The sequence below is a fragment of the Ixodes scapularis genome, unplaced genomic scaffold, assembly GCF_016920785.2.
Source record: "Ixodes scapularis isolate PalLabHiFi unplaced genomic scaffold, ASM1692078v2 PGA_scaffold0__279_contigs__length_252992795, whole genome shotgun sequence".
NCBI classification, from domain to species: domain Eukaryota; kingdom Metazoa; phylum Arthropoda; class Arachnida; order Ixodida; family Ixodidae; genus Ixodes; species Ixodes scapularis.
Window position 1 is genome coordinate 22484779 of NW_024609835.1, and position 16745 is coordinate 22501523.

The 16745-nt window shown below is 44.4% G+C and overlaps 1 protein-coding gene across 2 annotated transcripts in view; it reads right to left on the reverse strand.

The window, feature by feature from the left end:
* Positions 1-500: 500 nt before the first annotated feature.
* LOC8025631 (uridine phosphorylase 1) overlaps positions 501-16745 on the reverse strand; it is a 71381-nt gene continuing 55136 nt past the window's right edge. For both annotated transcript variants that reach the window (XM_029993357.4, XM_029993358.4), the window contains exons 7-8: positions 6368-6514; positions 501-2475 (exon numbers count right to left, since the gene is read on the reverse strand). In XM_029993357.4, the coding sequence (XP_029849217.2) occupies positions 2333-2475; positions 6368-6514 (290 nt within the window). In that variant the 3' untranslated portion in view covers positions 501-2332. The remainder of the gene's footprint in view (positions 2476-6367; positions 6515-16745) is intronic.

The following is a 16745-nucleotide window of genomic DNA, read 5'->3' on the forward strand; positions in this document are numbered from 1 at the left end:
TTCTTGCCAGAGCCAGCGATATAAAACGCAACAATCGAGATTTAGAGGCCGATTCCACGCATTCCGCCGGGCGAATGATCGAAGATGGCGGCCCTCCCCACTCAGGTGGGAGCAGCCGGGAGTTCACGCGCATGCGCTCGTGCCTCTCGCTCTACGCCGCGTACTGATTGGCTCACTTGGGAGGAGAGCGTTACGGCGGCGAGATCATAGACTGACCAAACTCTCCCCATATACGGCTCTGCCCCAGGCGAGTCGTGGTGAATGAGAGGGGGTACTGTTCGTGCATGCAGCGTATATGAGCAGTTCCGCAACTGAGCTAATTTAATAACTTTGCTCCTGGGCAAGAAGCAGACGACTTGCTCTCCACATTCATGCCATCCCACCGAATAGCCACAGATCAATTTTACTCACCCTGTAAATGCCACTTCAAAAGGCGAACTGAAAGAGCACAAGAACGCACTGTGAAGCATACTCGCTTCCCGTCACTGTGAAACACAACCGACGTTGGCATATACTTTATTCGCTTCAGGATCGAGTACACAACACAATCAAAAATAGGCGTATGCAATAGCTACGTTTGCACTTTCCAACATTAGGATTGCATGTAGTTGCCAAAACCATATATCAAGTTTTGATATCGTCTCTGCGCTGCCTTAAAAGTTGCGCTAAGCCGACGCCGATTCTTCCAGACATAACAAAAGTACAATGACTCCTTTAGAACATTAAGCGGCAAGTCAACATCAACATCAATCAAGTCGACAGTCAACATGAGTCGCGAACACGTCAAAACGGTTCGTTGGTGGTAAAACATCGTCCCGTCGATGTCGCTTTCTGTGAAACATGCTTGCACGTCGCCGGCTGAAAACACCCACGAGTCACAAAGGCATGTCTTCGAATGATGTAGGTCGGATGCCTGCCTATCGGGACTCGACCTCTTGTGGTCTATCATTATCACAAGAACAGTACGAACGTATAACTATACAACCGGCCGTCGATAAATAGATAATAGTAACACATTTTTATTCTTTATTCATAGCCACCACTTTTTCAGCCTAAACTGGCACACGGTGGGGGCTGCGGCTTTTGTGAGCCAACAAGCAGAGCTGGGAACTAAATATAGCCATAACACTAAAAAGAGTTACCATGGCGGTATTCAAAAATTTCTAAATTATAATTCATTTCTGTCCTCTATATCTTACCTATTATTGGTTATATACCATAAAGTAGGGCGAATCCCCAAGGTGGAGAACATTTATGAAAAATAGACTTTCACCTGAAATGGAACACAGCTCGCAACCCCTGAGCAACTAGTGGCCGGTGAAAAAATCTGCTTGATCCGAGAATTGATCCCGGGACCTCTTTGATACTTGCTGAGCGCTCTACAGACTCAGTTAACAAGGAGTATAGTCTCGCTTTTAGTTGCAAATTAGTTTATTCTGGAGCAAGTCTTATCCACCTTGGGACTTTCTTTAAATCGCCATATCTAATAATTAAACGTGAGACCTCGCCCTTGTGGTGGTTACAATCTTCTCGTGGTTATAATAAAGACTAGTGCCAACTGTTAGCCTTCGTTTTTTCTGCCGGGTACTCACCGATAGTCTTGGACATGTCCTGGGATCAATTATCGGTCCAGAAAGATTTCCTCAGCGGCCACCAGTAACCCAGAAGACGCGAGTTACTCTCCATGTCAGGTGGAAGTCGCCTGAGGTATTTGTTCAATTTCAGAATAACCTGTGACTAGTCACAGTTACGTCAGATTATGATGTCGACTAATACCCAAAATCGTATTTATTAATCTCCAAAATTGTACAATATGTTGGCACCGTCTCAAACACTGCCGCAAATAGGATGCTCAAGTCGAAACTGCGTCAGTATCTTTTTTTTTTATACTTTGGAAACCACACCATTGGTCAGCAATCGCAGCTTGCCTATTGGCGTTACGTGATCATTTAAGAGCAATGAAAGGTAGCTCGGTTACTAGGTGTGAGTAATTACGTGAAAGTAATAAAAATATAAATATGAATATTCACGTGGCTCAAATGTAACAGGCATAATTTTGCCTGTTACACTTGGGCTCAAATGTAACAGGCATAATTTTGAAGAATGACTTTTTCAGCGAGTTACGCTGTATACTTCGTAGTCGTAAGCCTCGCTTTGACCTTTTTCTGCTAGTTAGGCTCGTAGGACTAGCCGCTGGACAAATTATGCTGAAACAGTATAGGTATACGCTTGTCTAGGTCTCACAGAAGCAACAAGTAACGCGGCGAGACAAAAAGAACGAAGCCGCCAACGACAAGGCGGCGATAATATGCGACGGACATGGCGCGATGCCTTATAGTGCATGTCCCAGCTTGTGCTTGATATAGTGTAGCACCACCTTCTGCGGGTACTCTTGCCACTTGAGCATGACGTCCTTAGGCGTCGATACCTGGTCTCCCTGCGTTCTGTCCAGCAGCGTGACGCACACCACGGCGCCTGTAAACCAAGGAGAAATAGAATGCCAAAAGGTCGCTTATGTGTATCGAATTATATTGTATTGCATTGTATTTCTTTCGGACGAAAAAGTCTGAGGGGCTAGGGTAAAAGAAGACATGCTTGTCTTCTGACAGGACCTAGCCCGAGGTTTTTACAGCACTCGGCAGAGAAATAGACAAAAACAAAGGATAAAGAATCATTCCCATACGTGCCACGTACATCAGCACTGGTTAAAATATAAATTTAGTTTAAAATTTAGAAAATGTTAGAATAAATATTGGAGTACAAACTGCAGGTCGCGAAAGGTTTTAAATATAGGTTACTAGGTTATTATTAACTGTCTTAAATTACCTATTATGTTCCATCATTTGTGTTATGGTGGGATGTGTATTTAGGGTGCCTGGAATGAGATTTGAGAGTTGCTAGAAACCATAATTAGTGTGGACTTCGCTTTTATATGTAATGTTGATGTCAGAAACTGTAACTTCCTGGGAGTTTTGGAAACATGCTAAAGTGATTGGTCCCGTCTAATTCGATGGAAAATATTAACATACATTTTTAGAAGCAGAAGTTGGTCTATAGTGAGTATTTTTAACACCTAAAATGAAGACATTTTGTGATGATATTTTTTTTAGGTTCCCGAAAAACCGGAAACCTTTTTTTGTAGTAAAAGATAACTTATTTATATTTGTTTGTGTAGTTTTACCCCCTACCATTATGCAGTACTGTAGATTCGAATAAACAAGTGAGTAATAGAGTTGCAATTTTAACCACTTCGGTAAGAGTTTCTTGAGTTTATTTTAATTACCCAGTCGTTCTCGATATACGGGAAGTCCAATTTGGGGTTTCTTCGAACACCACAACAATAGACTTTTTGTTGTTACGCAATCAATATTTGAACCTTGAAAAAAAAATTAAGTCACACAGAACAGGCGTCTTGTTTGGCCTAAATATAGCCTATTTTTTTTTACCTGTGTTAGGAAGCAGTTGATTATATTTTAGCCACAGTGATAAGTTATTAAACCAATTGTTACAAACTTGTCCGAGTTAAACCAAGTACCTACTTGAAAAAAAAAGACATTCGTGTCATCTGCGTATAAAATGATATCGTGTTATTGCGGTATAGTCACAATATCATTCATGTAAAGGCAAAATAACAAAGGCCCAAGGATGGAACCTTGTGGAACACCGTACCTTATTGGTGCCAGTTCCGATTTAAAACCATGTAATATTGTGTACTGAAAACGCGATGTTTAATTACTACTAATTATTTATACGAATTAAGTGTCTACCTTAAAGGGTAGGAAAGACGGAAATTAAACGAGCAGATAACAGTTGGAATCAAGTAATCATAGGTTACTCAGTACATACACCAAGTTTCATGATTATTAGAGCTCTAGTAATTGCAATAATCAATTAACGAATGTTGATCATTTTCATCTGGCGACCAGGCAACAGTGGACGAATTTTGACGTCGCTGCACAAGTTAGTAGCACCACGGTGTTCATAACGACTTTATCGTGATCGTGTGGTTGAGCGCTCCCTTAGTCTCGGGCTCACCCATGCCCTCAAGGAGGTTGTATGCTCACATGCTCGCCCAAGCTCGCCACACTATGATTATGATAGCACCATGCTAGTCGGCTACTCCAACTCTCCGAGGCTACCTCGCTCTCGCCTCCTTGCCCTTTGACCTTCCGTCCGCCCGGATCAAGGTACCCTCCGTACTTCGGTCTTGGCTCGCCGGTTTCCTTTCCGTTCAGATGCGATGGGTGTCAAAAGAACGCTTACGAGGTCCCAATGCGAAAACAATTATAAATGCCATGCTAAGCCTGTTGCGCGGTGTGATGTCGGGATGTATGCACGATAAACAGCCATCGGTTTTGTTGTTCCTGTTTTGAAAAATTCTAAGTGACAAAAAAACAGGGAAACGTAATGTCGCGCGCGATGGCTCGGCCCCGCCGGACGCGCTGGTGTTTTGTGCGAACCCTTCAGGGCCGAGTATATCGTTATGTGCGAGATTGTCACGACCTTCCTGAATGGGGTGGATCCGAGGGACCCGCAAATAAATCGATTTATCCACAAAACTATGGCGCCATTTACAAAACAATTATAGCAAACTTACAGGAACATAGAATTGGTCCTATAACAGCATTGTTATATTGTTTTTTTTTTCTTGGTGTGCCCTAACTCCATTAGGGTGGTCCCATTAGGTAATTTTGTGACATGATGCTGTTTCGTCTGTCCTGAACCGTATCTAAGCTCACCTCCCAGCTCGAGCTCTCCTATAGCTTTAATGAATGCTCAGAGCCGTTTCGATTCACGCTGGTGACATAAGGTACGAAGAATAGCATCACTCTAAGAACAAATTCTGTAATGTAATGACAGCTAAAAGCCATACTTTAATTTTATGTGTCTCTTGTCGAGGTTGTTAACGTCCATAGCTTGTTACGCACAATGTACAGTGCGCCTCAAACTTAACGCCGCCACGAGATGGTTCGGTTTCTTCACTTTTTGAGCTATTCCTGAACATAGCAGTCAAAATTGTTGGTGAAGATTTGCGTCCCCAATGAAAACTTAACCAGGGGAAGGTATTCCAGCAGCTGCAGGGATCAATTCATGTTTGGGTAGCATCCAATAAAATTGAATCGATCAATATTTGCGAAACCGAGTGGTGGCGTTAAGTTTGAGGGGCACTGTACATTGCTGCTAAACCTTTCCTGGTACGGACACGCCTATTTCTTTCGGCTGCTTCTGTCCCACCTGTTTCTGTTCGCAAGTCACAGCCATGTAAGGGCGACATTAAGTAGAGTCTGATTATGCGCAAGTGACAATCGGATAGGTAGATCTCAAATTTTAAGAAGCGCCCCTGGTGAGAAAAATATAATATATTTTTATGTCGTTTTTAGCTTGTGCGTTACAAGGCTCACTCACGTTAGTTGGAGTTTCCAAAATATAGAGTGGTACATGTTATTAAAATTTCGTTTGTGGGATTCAAATAGTTCCTGACAATCGCTTAATGTGCCGTTTTGGGGAGTTTGTATAACAATGCATAACTGAATGATCAATTAATGGTTTTTGTTATAACTTACCTGAACCCATAAATTTTGTTTAAAAATAATTTAACTTATTCCAATGGTATTACATTATTTTCTACCAAACGTCTACATTATTTTCTACTCTGACGGTGCACGTACATTCGTGTATCCGCCTCTTAATGCACTGTGTTTTTTCGTGTCCCGAGACGTGTTTTTCCTGGGAAAAACTATCTAAACTCGTTTGTGCTATACATCACATAATCACATAACAATGTCAAGTTAATTAACATAGTGAAGCAGTCAGCCCTCGTTCAATCTTCTTGTAAATCATTCAGGAAATCTTGGCAAGATCATTTGCGTGCAGGAAGCCCGTTTCTCGAAGAGCCAAATGTTTGTTTTCCCACGCTCCGTTGGACAGACGGGGCGCGGCATTGAAACGATGAAAACGCGAGTATGTTTGCGAGCCTGCGGGACCAATCAACAGCGTCAAAAGCGCGACGCCGTGATGATTCTTAAGTGTCTAAGTGTTCTATTATTGCTGAACCAATTATGTGGAGAACACCCAGTGCGCTTTTTACGCGGTTTGATAAGTCTTAGCACCGGCTGTGTCTGGATTTAAAGTGAAACAAAGTATATATGTGTCCAATAGGGGGGCTCAGCAGATAGTTTTTCAAGAGACCCCACCCTGCATTCCCCACAGCTGTTTATCTTTGCCAAAGCACGAGTCTCCGTTATGTGAAACTCGTATTTTGGTTCCAGAGGGACCGACCTCAGCGTTGATTTCCTGCTCCCGTCACGTGATCTGATTCGGTTTTAATCGGCGGAAAGCATCCCCAACCACGTCTCACGAGACTCACCTTTCACGCCGGCGTGATGGCACATGGACGCGAACTGCGTCGCCTCCATCTCGATGTTGATCACGTTCAGACTTTGCAGTCGCTCGAGGAACTCGAACTTCTTTTCCTTCGTGAAGTGGCAGAACGCGCCGTCTAGCCGGCCCTGACCTGTAAAACAAAGACGTCGGCGTTTTGAATCGCAGATCTGCATTCGCGGCGGCTGCTATAGGAAGGAAACTAAGTGACGTCATCAAACCACGTGACCATATTAAACGAGAGTAGTTCACACATCGGCCGAGAAACGGCGGGCGCGCCCGGCGGTGCCACAGGCCAGAGCCACTGTTCAGGCGCTTGCATCGAGCTGGAGGTAACGTCAACAAATCGTGTAAAAACACCTAACCAGAATATTTTTTTTTTCTTGCTGTTTGCCATAAGGGTTTGTAGAAAGTCGTGAGGGGAAAGTAGACTTGAGCTTAAAGCGCAGACACAAGCAGGATGCTATAAAATTATATCTTCGATGTCAATCCGAAATACCCGCGAGAATTATATTTCATATACTGATATAGAATACAGAGGCAAAACATTCCTTATACTCGCTTCTATATCTCAGGTATTTGAATAAATCACTGAAAATCACGTCGCAAGAAGAAATTAGAAAGCAGGGCACTCGAAAGCCTCGCGTTTGTGAACTTTCCAGCAACGCTTTTTAGAAGATCGACGCCTTTCTCTCAAAGAGACATTAGAGCTCGCTTTGGCCGGAGGTGATTTCGTTGAATATGAGTACGGAAAACAAGTGTGGCATATAAATCTTATCTGATTTCCACTCGTACTGGCATCCTAACAAAGTTGTTTTTGGAGATTTTTTTTCTTATCTTTCGGCCGGAAAACTTTACTTCTTACGAGAAAAAATACATCATAACTTTTTCGTTATTGGCACGGCACTCTCCTGTTATTTCTGCACCTGCTTTTCAATAGCTATTAGCCAAGCTACGGCTCATGACTCAGATAAAGAAACAATAATTTGCACACCAGTTTATTCCGTTTGCTGTGCTTGTCCGGCTAAAAAAATTAACAAAAATAAAAGACGTTTACAAATCTCTGTAATGCGAAATTAGAGCGCAGCTCTTGAGGAGGAGGAAGGGAGGGTACAGAGGGAAGGGTATGCACCTCCTCCTCCTCCGTACCTTCCCCTCTTCCTCCCCTCCTCGTCTTACTCTCCTCTCCTTCTTTTCCTCCGTACCCTCCCCCCTCCTCCTGTGTACCCTCCCAACCTTCTCCTTCATACCCTCCCCTCCTCCGACAGTTTACCCACTAAATTTAGCTGGAAAATTGACGACACGCGACCTCCCACACCAACTCAGTTTCCCCACTAAAATTAGCGGAGAAAATGACGTCACACGAATTCGTGTCAGGTCACCCATGAGCGAATTCAGCTTCTCTGCTAGATTCAGCGTGAAAATTTACGTCACGTGACCTCAACACCAATTCAATTTCCCGCTAAATTTAGCGGGGCGGTTCCGCCGACGCCGCTATAGGAGGAAACAATGGCCTAAAAGCTGCTCTCTAAAAGGCTGGAAAAATATAAAGCTCATTAGTCCGCCGTTTTCCTTTTAGCGGTTTATGTGAAGGTATTATGAGATTACTGAAAGAACTTTAAGGTCTTGGGCGCACTTCAGGAATTCGTGTTTGGCTTGAGCTTCTTTACAGCTGGGACTTGTCGTGCGTACTTTTTATCTTTCTCAAACGAAAATAATGTATTTTCTGGTACAGGCTATCCTGCCGATATTAATGGCACGGCCACTCGATTAGGACTCCCCTTGGGAGCGGCCTGCCGTAAACCTCACTCCGCCGGTGAGAGCGATAGTTCTACTTTACCCCGCAGCGCCAGCTGTGGCGCTCGTTATCGGTGAGAGATAAAGTTCCTTTCGGGGGAGCATATCGAGAAACTCTATACTTCGTTTCACGTTAGTGTGTACTTGTTGGCCGCGCGTGCTAAAAGCGCTAGATAGTTGCTTAGAAGGAAGCCTCGGCGGCTGCATGAGCGCTCGTGCAGCGAGTGCTCCAGTCAAGGCAGTAAAGGCTAGCCGCTCGCGCTAGCACAGCGTTCGCGGTTAGTCCATGCTAAGGTGAGATGAAATATAGTGAAAAAGGAGCAGTACGCCCGGCCCGGCCCGGTGTGGCAATTTAGATTTTTTTTTTTTTTCGTGAAGCCGCAAGATTTAATTGAAACGAACGCCAGATTGCATGTATGATGTGACAAATATGTGTAGAATAAAAGCACATGATCCTTTCTGCGAAAAGCACACTCAGCTGCAGGCTGCGCGTTAAAGCTGCATTCTGCTGCAGTATTAGCGAATTTTCGTTTTTTTGGTCCCGTAACTGTTGCCCCGTTTTTATTACCTCTGTAATATATGAGTTATAGTTGGATATAGCTAGGCCGTACAATTTCCGGTTTTAACCGACCCTCGAGTACGCGCGAACTGTGCCATTTATTCGTCTGTGAAGGACAATATAAAATCGGATTCCGGGTGCATAACTTCAGCAATATAAACTTCATTGTTCACAAAAAAAAAAAAAAAAAACAGACCAAGGAAGTCATATAGTTCACATGCGGAGTGCATGTGAACTATACGACTTCCTTGGACTTTTTTTTTTTTTTTTTTTTTTTGTGAACAATGAAGTTTATATTGCTGAAGTTATGCACCCGGAATCCGATTTTATATTGTCCTTCACAGACGAATAAATGGCACAGTTCGCGCGTACTCGAGCGTCGGAAGCCTCAATATATTCTCGAGTGGGCTGTTTAGGTCACCAGCCCAGTTTGCCAAAAAAGGTCTGAGAAGTTTTCTCAGAAAGAGCTCGCAGAGCTCTTCGCTGTGGTAGGGGTCTCGGCAGTTAACACACCACATCAGTCGGCGGTCCATAAATTGTGGAAGCACAGCGCTCGAGAGGAACTTGCAAATCCTTCCACAACCGCGAATATCTGCCGACTGTAGAGCCCTATCGACAAAGGTGCAGACGAGCTTGCACAGCCAGACAGCTTCAGGTCGTGGATAGCTCAGTCCTACTTGGTCAAGGCTAAACATGGACTGATATGCTCCGTCATGCGATGCATTTCCCTTAAGTTGCGCTTGCATTCAGGACACGTCACCTGCAACGTTTAGCGGGTTCTACACATTAACCTTCCTTGCTTTCACTGAGAAATTCTTATTCCTTTGCTAGGTTGAATGTTTCAGCTAATTACTTTGAAATTATGACAAGTTCTACAAATAAAAATGGTCACCTTTTGTTTGCAATCGAGGGCCAAGTAGCCAGCCATGTAAGTCAGCGGTGCGAACTCAAGTTCGGAAGAGACTTTATTGTGCTTCAACTGCAGGATTTCCTGTTTCACGAGTGCAGTTGGCACATTTCATCGCCGTCTAGCACTCAGAACTAGAACGCGCATTTACATTTCCGGCAGCTTCCAAAATGCCAACACAAACCACACACGCGAGTGCAGAGTGACACTACGATATTTTTGCCGAGCACGCCGGTGCATAGGTGGGGGGAAAGCGAGTTTTGCTGCCTTCTGCAACCGGGGCAGCGCCTCGATATTGCCGAAGCCAATGACAGGCAGATATTTTATCTGGGTAGCGGAGCAAGAGCGCGTTGGGCGCCTTCTCTAAACTCCGTTTCACCTTATGTTGTACCGCAGCGAAGGCTGGAAGCGTGAGCTCATAGCGTTGACAGCTGCCCTTGCTGCACGAGAGCTTGTGCCGCCGAGGTGAAACAGAGTATTAGCCCCGTGCGCGACCGAAAGCGTCGCTGTGGTCGGCCTTCCACGATTGGCCGAGCGCTGACTATGACGTAGGGAAGGGGATTTATCATCGACGGAAATAAGAGGAATGATAGAACTTTAATTTTGACGGTGTTGGCAGTGTTGCTTTGAGAGCGCAATGATTTCAGGCTTCCACCATGCTATTTACGAACACCATCGAACTTGTTGTTAGCAAGGTAATGACGTAACAAGGGGGAACTATAGGAGGGCGCCACCAAAACATCTCGCCGCTAATATCGCAAGACCGCTCACCGATGTGCAGCGCCCCCACGGAAAATGGGAGAAGTTCTCCTCTCACGCGCGCTCTTTTGTTTTCGGAAAAACATCGGCAGGCCGCACCAACAGGGGGGATCGAGTGGCCGTGTTAATGGTGTCCACGTAGAAGACAATAGGTTTTGTTGAGTTGCCAAAAACAACAAGGTTTTTTTTTCGTGTTAGTTTCCGGTTTGATGACAAATATTTGATTTATAGTGATACTAGGCGCAACTTAAAGTACCGTTTTGGTTAAATGACATCAGAGCGAACTATTTATGTTCAGAATGAAACAGCAAAATTCGGTCGGTCGTATATGATGCTTCGACGAGACAGAAATAGAACGATTGACGCCAGGACAGGTACTGTGTAAACTCAGTGCATTTTTGTATACACTGTAATCAGGATGATAGCATGAAGCTTTTATTAACAAGCGAGGAAAAAACAGACAAGCTCAAGACTGCTGTATCCATAGAGTTATCATAATGTACGCTTGAGGTCCAACTGACGTTAGTGTCTATGGAACTTCCGGATTCAAACTGAAGCCGACAGCAACCAGTCCACTTTTGCGATGCTCTGGTGCATTCCTACGGGAAAACGCGCGTGTATTTTGTCGCTTTGCCGGAGAATAACAGGAATTACCTTTGTTACTTGGGCCGTAGCGAAAAGTAGGTAAAATATTAACATTATAAAAATAAAAACGCTTTAGTTACAGTATTTGTCCAATCAGTGAGCGATGTTAAGTCCCCAGTATTACGGCCCCAGTCCTATGTTCCACGGCAAGTGTGCAAAGACAAGCGGCGAATCTAAGCAAGAATAACTGTCGAAAAGAACGTAAGGCTTGTTTGGAGCGCCGAAACCACGATGAAGCTAATAACCAGGGAGATCTGTATGCCACTAAAATAACCACCATTTAGGTGTGTCTAAAACGTGTAAAACTGTAGAAGTATACACGCACTATAAGAGGTGTTTATCTTTTTATGGTTGTGCTTGATTTACCAAGCAGTAAAAGGTTTCTGACGCTTTACATTTTAAAACTTTTCGAGTATGCAGATATGAGTTTGGAATTATAGAACAAACTTACCTTTGCACTCATCCGTGAGTAGCAGAGCGATCAAAACGAATGTCGATTTTTGCACCTCACACTCATTTCTTGGGTTTCTTTTTATCGTCCACTCTACATGTAGAGGTGGGTACTGATCCAGAGTTAGAACGAAGTTTTTGACATCACTCCTGAATCTCGAGATGCTCCTCATTGCTTTGGCGCGTAGATCCCAATACAGAAAAGCGCCGATGCAGTGTTCGCGCTCACAGCGTCGTACAGTGCGCATAAATATACATATACGGAGCCATTTTAAAACAGTTTCGAATGCCCTGCTTTTGATCTAAAAACGCGGTAACTGACCAATATTTTTGTCTACGTGACTGAGAAATGTTCCAAGCGATCTGGTATACGTACTGATTATTAGAGATATTTGCTCTTATAATTAAGCGCAGGGAGAAAATGCATTTAATACCTTATGTTAAATTCAGAGTGGTTGCCGTCTGCTTCAATTTGAAACCGCAAGAAAACTAGCGCCAGTTGGACCTCTAGCGTACAATATAATAACTCCATATGGCTTTATATTCCCTCGGCCACGCCGTTATCAACGAGATAGTGCGCTGCAGACCACGTTTGTTTTCTTTGTAGATTTGATACTAAAATATATACAACTATCCGTCCCTGCGTTAAAATATAAGTTTTTCGCTTCGGAACAAAGCAAGGGGAGTCGACTTTAGTAACTTAAAGCCCGCTTACACAGACGAAAACAATAGAGACGGCAATAGATCGTTGTCGCTGTATTGGATCTTGAATCGTTTACACTTCGGCGCGGTCTGACAGTCTGGCGCTTCTGCAGTGTACATGTCTGTCTCCGGCAACGTTGAAAGAGTTTTGCGCAACCCGCCCTTGCGACTCAGATTATCAAAAGGGCCGCAGACCCTTTCGATAATGTGAGTCGTGAGGGCGGGTTGCGCGACGGCGACATGAAAATGACGGCTGAACGAAAACGACAAAGTACGTCGCGCGGCGGCTACATGAAAGCGGCGCCGTCGCGCTGTTGTTCCGACAAATACGGACATAGTGCAGAGACGGCGGAGCCCTAATCCTGAGACCGCTCGATGAACTCTGGATCCTGTTGATTTAGGCACGGCCTAAATATTGGCTCGCTTGTGTTTTTTTCTTTAGGCTATCTGTTTCTTATGCAACTGATTATACATTGTCTCCAGGAGTATATACTCGGCGACAACTTTTCTTGGCAATGCAGTGGAGGTTGCAGACACGTGATCCCTGTCCCATTTTGAGCACTGGATAAGGCTGTGCGCTTGTTCTCGTCAACTTCCACTGCACTGCCAAGAAAAGTTGTCGCCGAGTATAGACTGAAAATAAGCGCAGCTTTGAAATTAGGGGTGCTCTTCTAGAAGTATCAGGTAGTATTTTCAAGATATACGATACTTCAAAAATGTTTCTGATTGGGATACTCCGATACACATTGTTCCGGTAAGCGATGCTTTACAGAAGATACTCAAATGTATCTGCAGATGCTGTCAAAGACACATGTCTCTTGAATACTTCTCAACGCTGCTTATGCGCCACTTAATTGTACTTCGTTACTTTATTTGGATCGAACCAACGACCTCGCTAATTTTTGTGCGAGGGAACAGTAACATACCACTTATATTATCAGCTGAGACGCACGAAGCGCTGCGCTCGCTCTTGTGGCCTCTCCTTCGCTCTCCCTCATGGTGAAACGAGGTGTTTGACACGCGACTTGACCCTACGATAGTCGACTACACTTCCGGCCTCAAGCGCAGAGTTGACTCGGTAGGCCGCGTTTTTTCGCAATGAATGGATGATGGACGGTTGAACGGGACTAAACCCCTTTATTCGGGCGGCGGCTTGCGCCACCTGGCCAAAACACTTGTTTGACTTCAGTGAAGGCAACGCCATTCAGCGGAAAACACGCGAAGTATAGAACCAAGGAGCTACAACCTATCCAAGTGGGCACGGGAAACTGGCGGCCGAAATATGAAACAAAACAAAAATCACTACTTCGTTTTTGTCGTGGAAAAGTGCGAAAGACATACAAAGGCCAAAGAGCCCATGCGACCATGCAGCACGGCACAAGACCGGCAGTCAGAATAACAGCAGGTACCTGCGCAACTATCAGCTTTATAGAAATCCGCCTAAAAGGGGCCATGGAACGACATTGGGTGTGAATGCTTCTCACTTTACACAAGCTTACTGGCAGTAGTGGGTCTCAAGTATACTCAAACGCAGCGCCACTGACCGAGAAGCTTTTTTGTCACCGCGGTAATTTCAAGGATAAGAGTGGACGCGTTCTTTCAGACGTTCCTTCGCAAATCTTGATGACGAAGTTGTGGGGGATCGCTATGTTGGCGTTGTCAGCAATGTGATCTCCAAGATTCCGTCACGAAGCTTGGCTGTCCCCGCAGTGAGGATATTTAAATGAAGCTCATAAAGTGAACACGACCACCGCATGAGGACTCGATTTGGGCTTGGGGCAATCAACGCCTTCACACGTATTCAGGTAGCCAACCGTAGCGCGTGGTTGTGATAAACGTTAACGTCATAAAATCGACTCCAGTTCACGCGGTTGGATGTCCTGGCTGTCTGTTGAGAGAGGGAACTCTGATCGTTTTCTTAATTTTTTTTCTGCAACCGTCATAGCATCGAAAAGAGAACTAAAAGGCCATTCTCATAAGAGCCTTGTCTTAAGTTTATTGCTTTATATCACGAGTAACCGAAACATCTGTGCCTCGGATGTCGCGTCCAAGGCTCCCCTTGAACCAGTTGCCACGTTTCTGACGAAGTTCATATATCCCGGTGACTCTCGACCAGGGTGTCGAACCGGAACCGAACCGAACCGAAAACAGGAACAGAACCGTTATTTTTAGCCGAACCGGAACTGAACCGAACCGAAATCTTCGCAGCCATCTTGGAACTGAACCGGAACTGAACCGGAAAAAAATATAACGGTAACCGGTTCAAAACGGTTCACGGCATTTTTTTTGTTAGTATTACAAATTTATTATTTGGGAATAAAAAATTGGCACGTGTATTCCTCTACGTATTGATCAAATCGTCATATACAGAATTGCAATGTATAATAAATCCTGTTTTTTTGCGGCGCTTTCTTATTGGCACTATGACTAGCCATGTGTCACATCGTCACGTGACGTCATGATGTCAAGACATGCTGTCAAGTAATGTCACATCACGTGACCCCGTGACGTCACGTGACTCACCGCGTTAAGTCGATTCAAATTGAGAACGTCGCTAGATCTATTAACGTTGTTGATTCCGTGACGTCACATGACATCACAACTTCGCACTGAGAGTCACGTGACACCATGATGTACTCGACTGTCATGATCCCGAGTCGAATGCTCTGGTTCATGACAACCAGTATCGCCAAACATTCAGGTAACGGCTCGTGTTCAACTCAAAAATTATGATGGGCCCGAGTCCCACAAGAGCTAGAAACAGAAACAAACGAAAGCGACAAGCCTCAGACACATGCAGCATGTTCGCGATGGTACCTTTATACGGCTTTGAGTTGTTCGGTGCTCGCGAAGTTTGCACGAGTGTTTACAAGCCTGCAAATGGTACCATCGTGCGCAGGATACTCGTGTTTTGGCATAGCCTTCTTTATTCTACAAAGCCTGTCAAATCGCGAAATTCTCTGGTTTAAGGCTATCCGCTGTCGTTTGTTTCTGTTTGTCGCTTTAGTGGGGCTCGGGCCCCACTATAGCCGAACTAAGACTATACCTGAAGATTAGCCCATGCTCTCTGCTTTGCCAACCCTGCGTATGACTATGATAAACATTGACGGTGCATTATTAGGATCAAATCACGTGGCTGATAGTTCTAATTGCGAGTTGAGGAGGGGAAAGCGGTTTCATTTCTTTCTCTCGACTGTCTGCCATTTCGCGGTGGGGCAAACTAATGGGTGCTTTTGCAAGTTATCAACGTCAGGGATTACAACTTAGCGGTATTTATTGAACTTAAGGTAAAAAAAAAAATGCTGCACGACCCATTTTACATGTATGCACACCATTGAGGCTCCCAAACGTGTTTTCTTTTCGTTATTGCTGAACTGCCTCAGAAAGTTGTACCGAGAATAGAAGTGTTAAAGGGTGTAAATGTGACGTATTAGTCCGACGTTACATGGAACTATTAGTGTGTACGGGAGGGATACCTCAAAAGAAAGGTACTAGCGGCCTCACGGGGATAGCCGAACGTTCGCAGCCGCTCTAAGTCTCACATGAGTGTCGTTCTCAAGTTCTCTAAGTTTCGACCGCCCTGTATTTTGTTTAACCTTCACAGTTTGGTGCAAAGTAAAAGCAAAGAAGAATTACTGTTAACAAGTGACACATATATAATTGTCGAGTGAACACCACTCAATACGGAGTAGGGAATCCCTGAGGAATAAAAAGTATCTTGAGGAGCAACTAAAAAAAGAAAGGGAGGGGGGAGGGGGGTAGTTTTAAAGCATACTGTGTCGTAAAGATTCCTCTGCCCCGCATTTTCGGCGCAGACTAGAAAGCACGTTTTCGCCGTGCCAGATACTCGCGCCGTGCCTAACGACGATGCACCTACAAGAAAAATGTGTGCCTCTCAAATACATAGCTTGCACTGAGCGCAAAACTTTTGCAGCGTGCATTTTGCCCCATCGGATTTGATTTTCTCAGCAAGAACAACTCGCAATGACAACCAGTATCTAGTGAGATTACGTCACGTGCAAACCATGTTAAATACTTCAGCTTTCTGGTGAAGTGCGAGTTCGCAACACTAGCAGTAGACGTCCAACGTGTAAAGTTGTGTAGTATTTATAGCAGTCTCGCGATGATGTACGGCAGCCTAATGAGATGTTGGAGCACATGACTGATAAAGAACGGAGTCGTGAAGTAAGGTCCCAAAACAAGTGCACGTAAAACCTAAGATAACATTAGCCTCCCGAGGTAGTATCTCGCGACGTTTTGAGCTGAGGCAAGCTGATGCCCAAAAGTGATTTATATTAGGATTCTAAAAATCTTCGTTTGCCCTGCGCGGAATCTATGTTTAATTAGGAATGTCATTTTATGCATTTCTATGCATTTCTTTTTGCAGTAAAGCGTTGTGTAAGGGATTATTTAGAAAAAATTGCGTGTCATCTCCTTATTTCTGCACATTTCGTGTATTTGCCTTCCGATATATCATGTGACCACAGTATTTTTTGGCATACTCTGCAACCCAGTATTTTACACTGCAAAACAGCTAACAAAAGC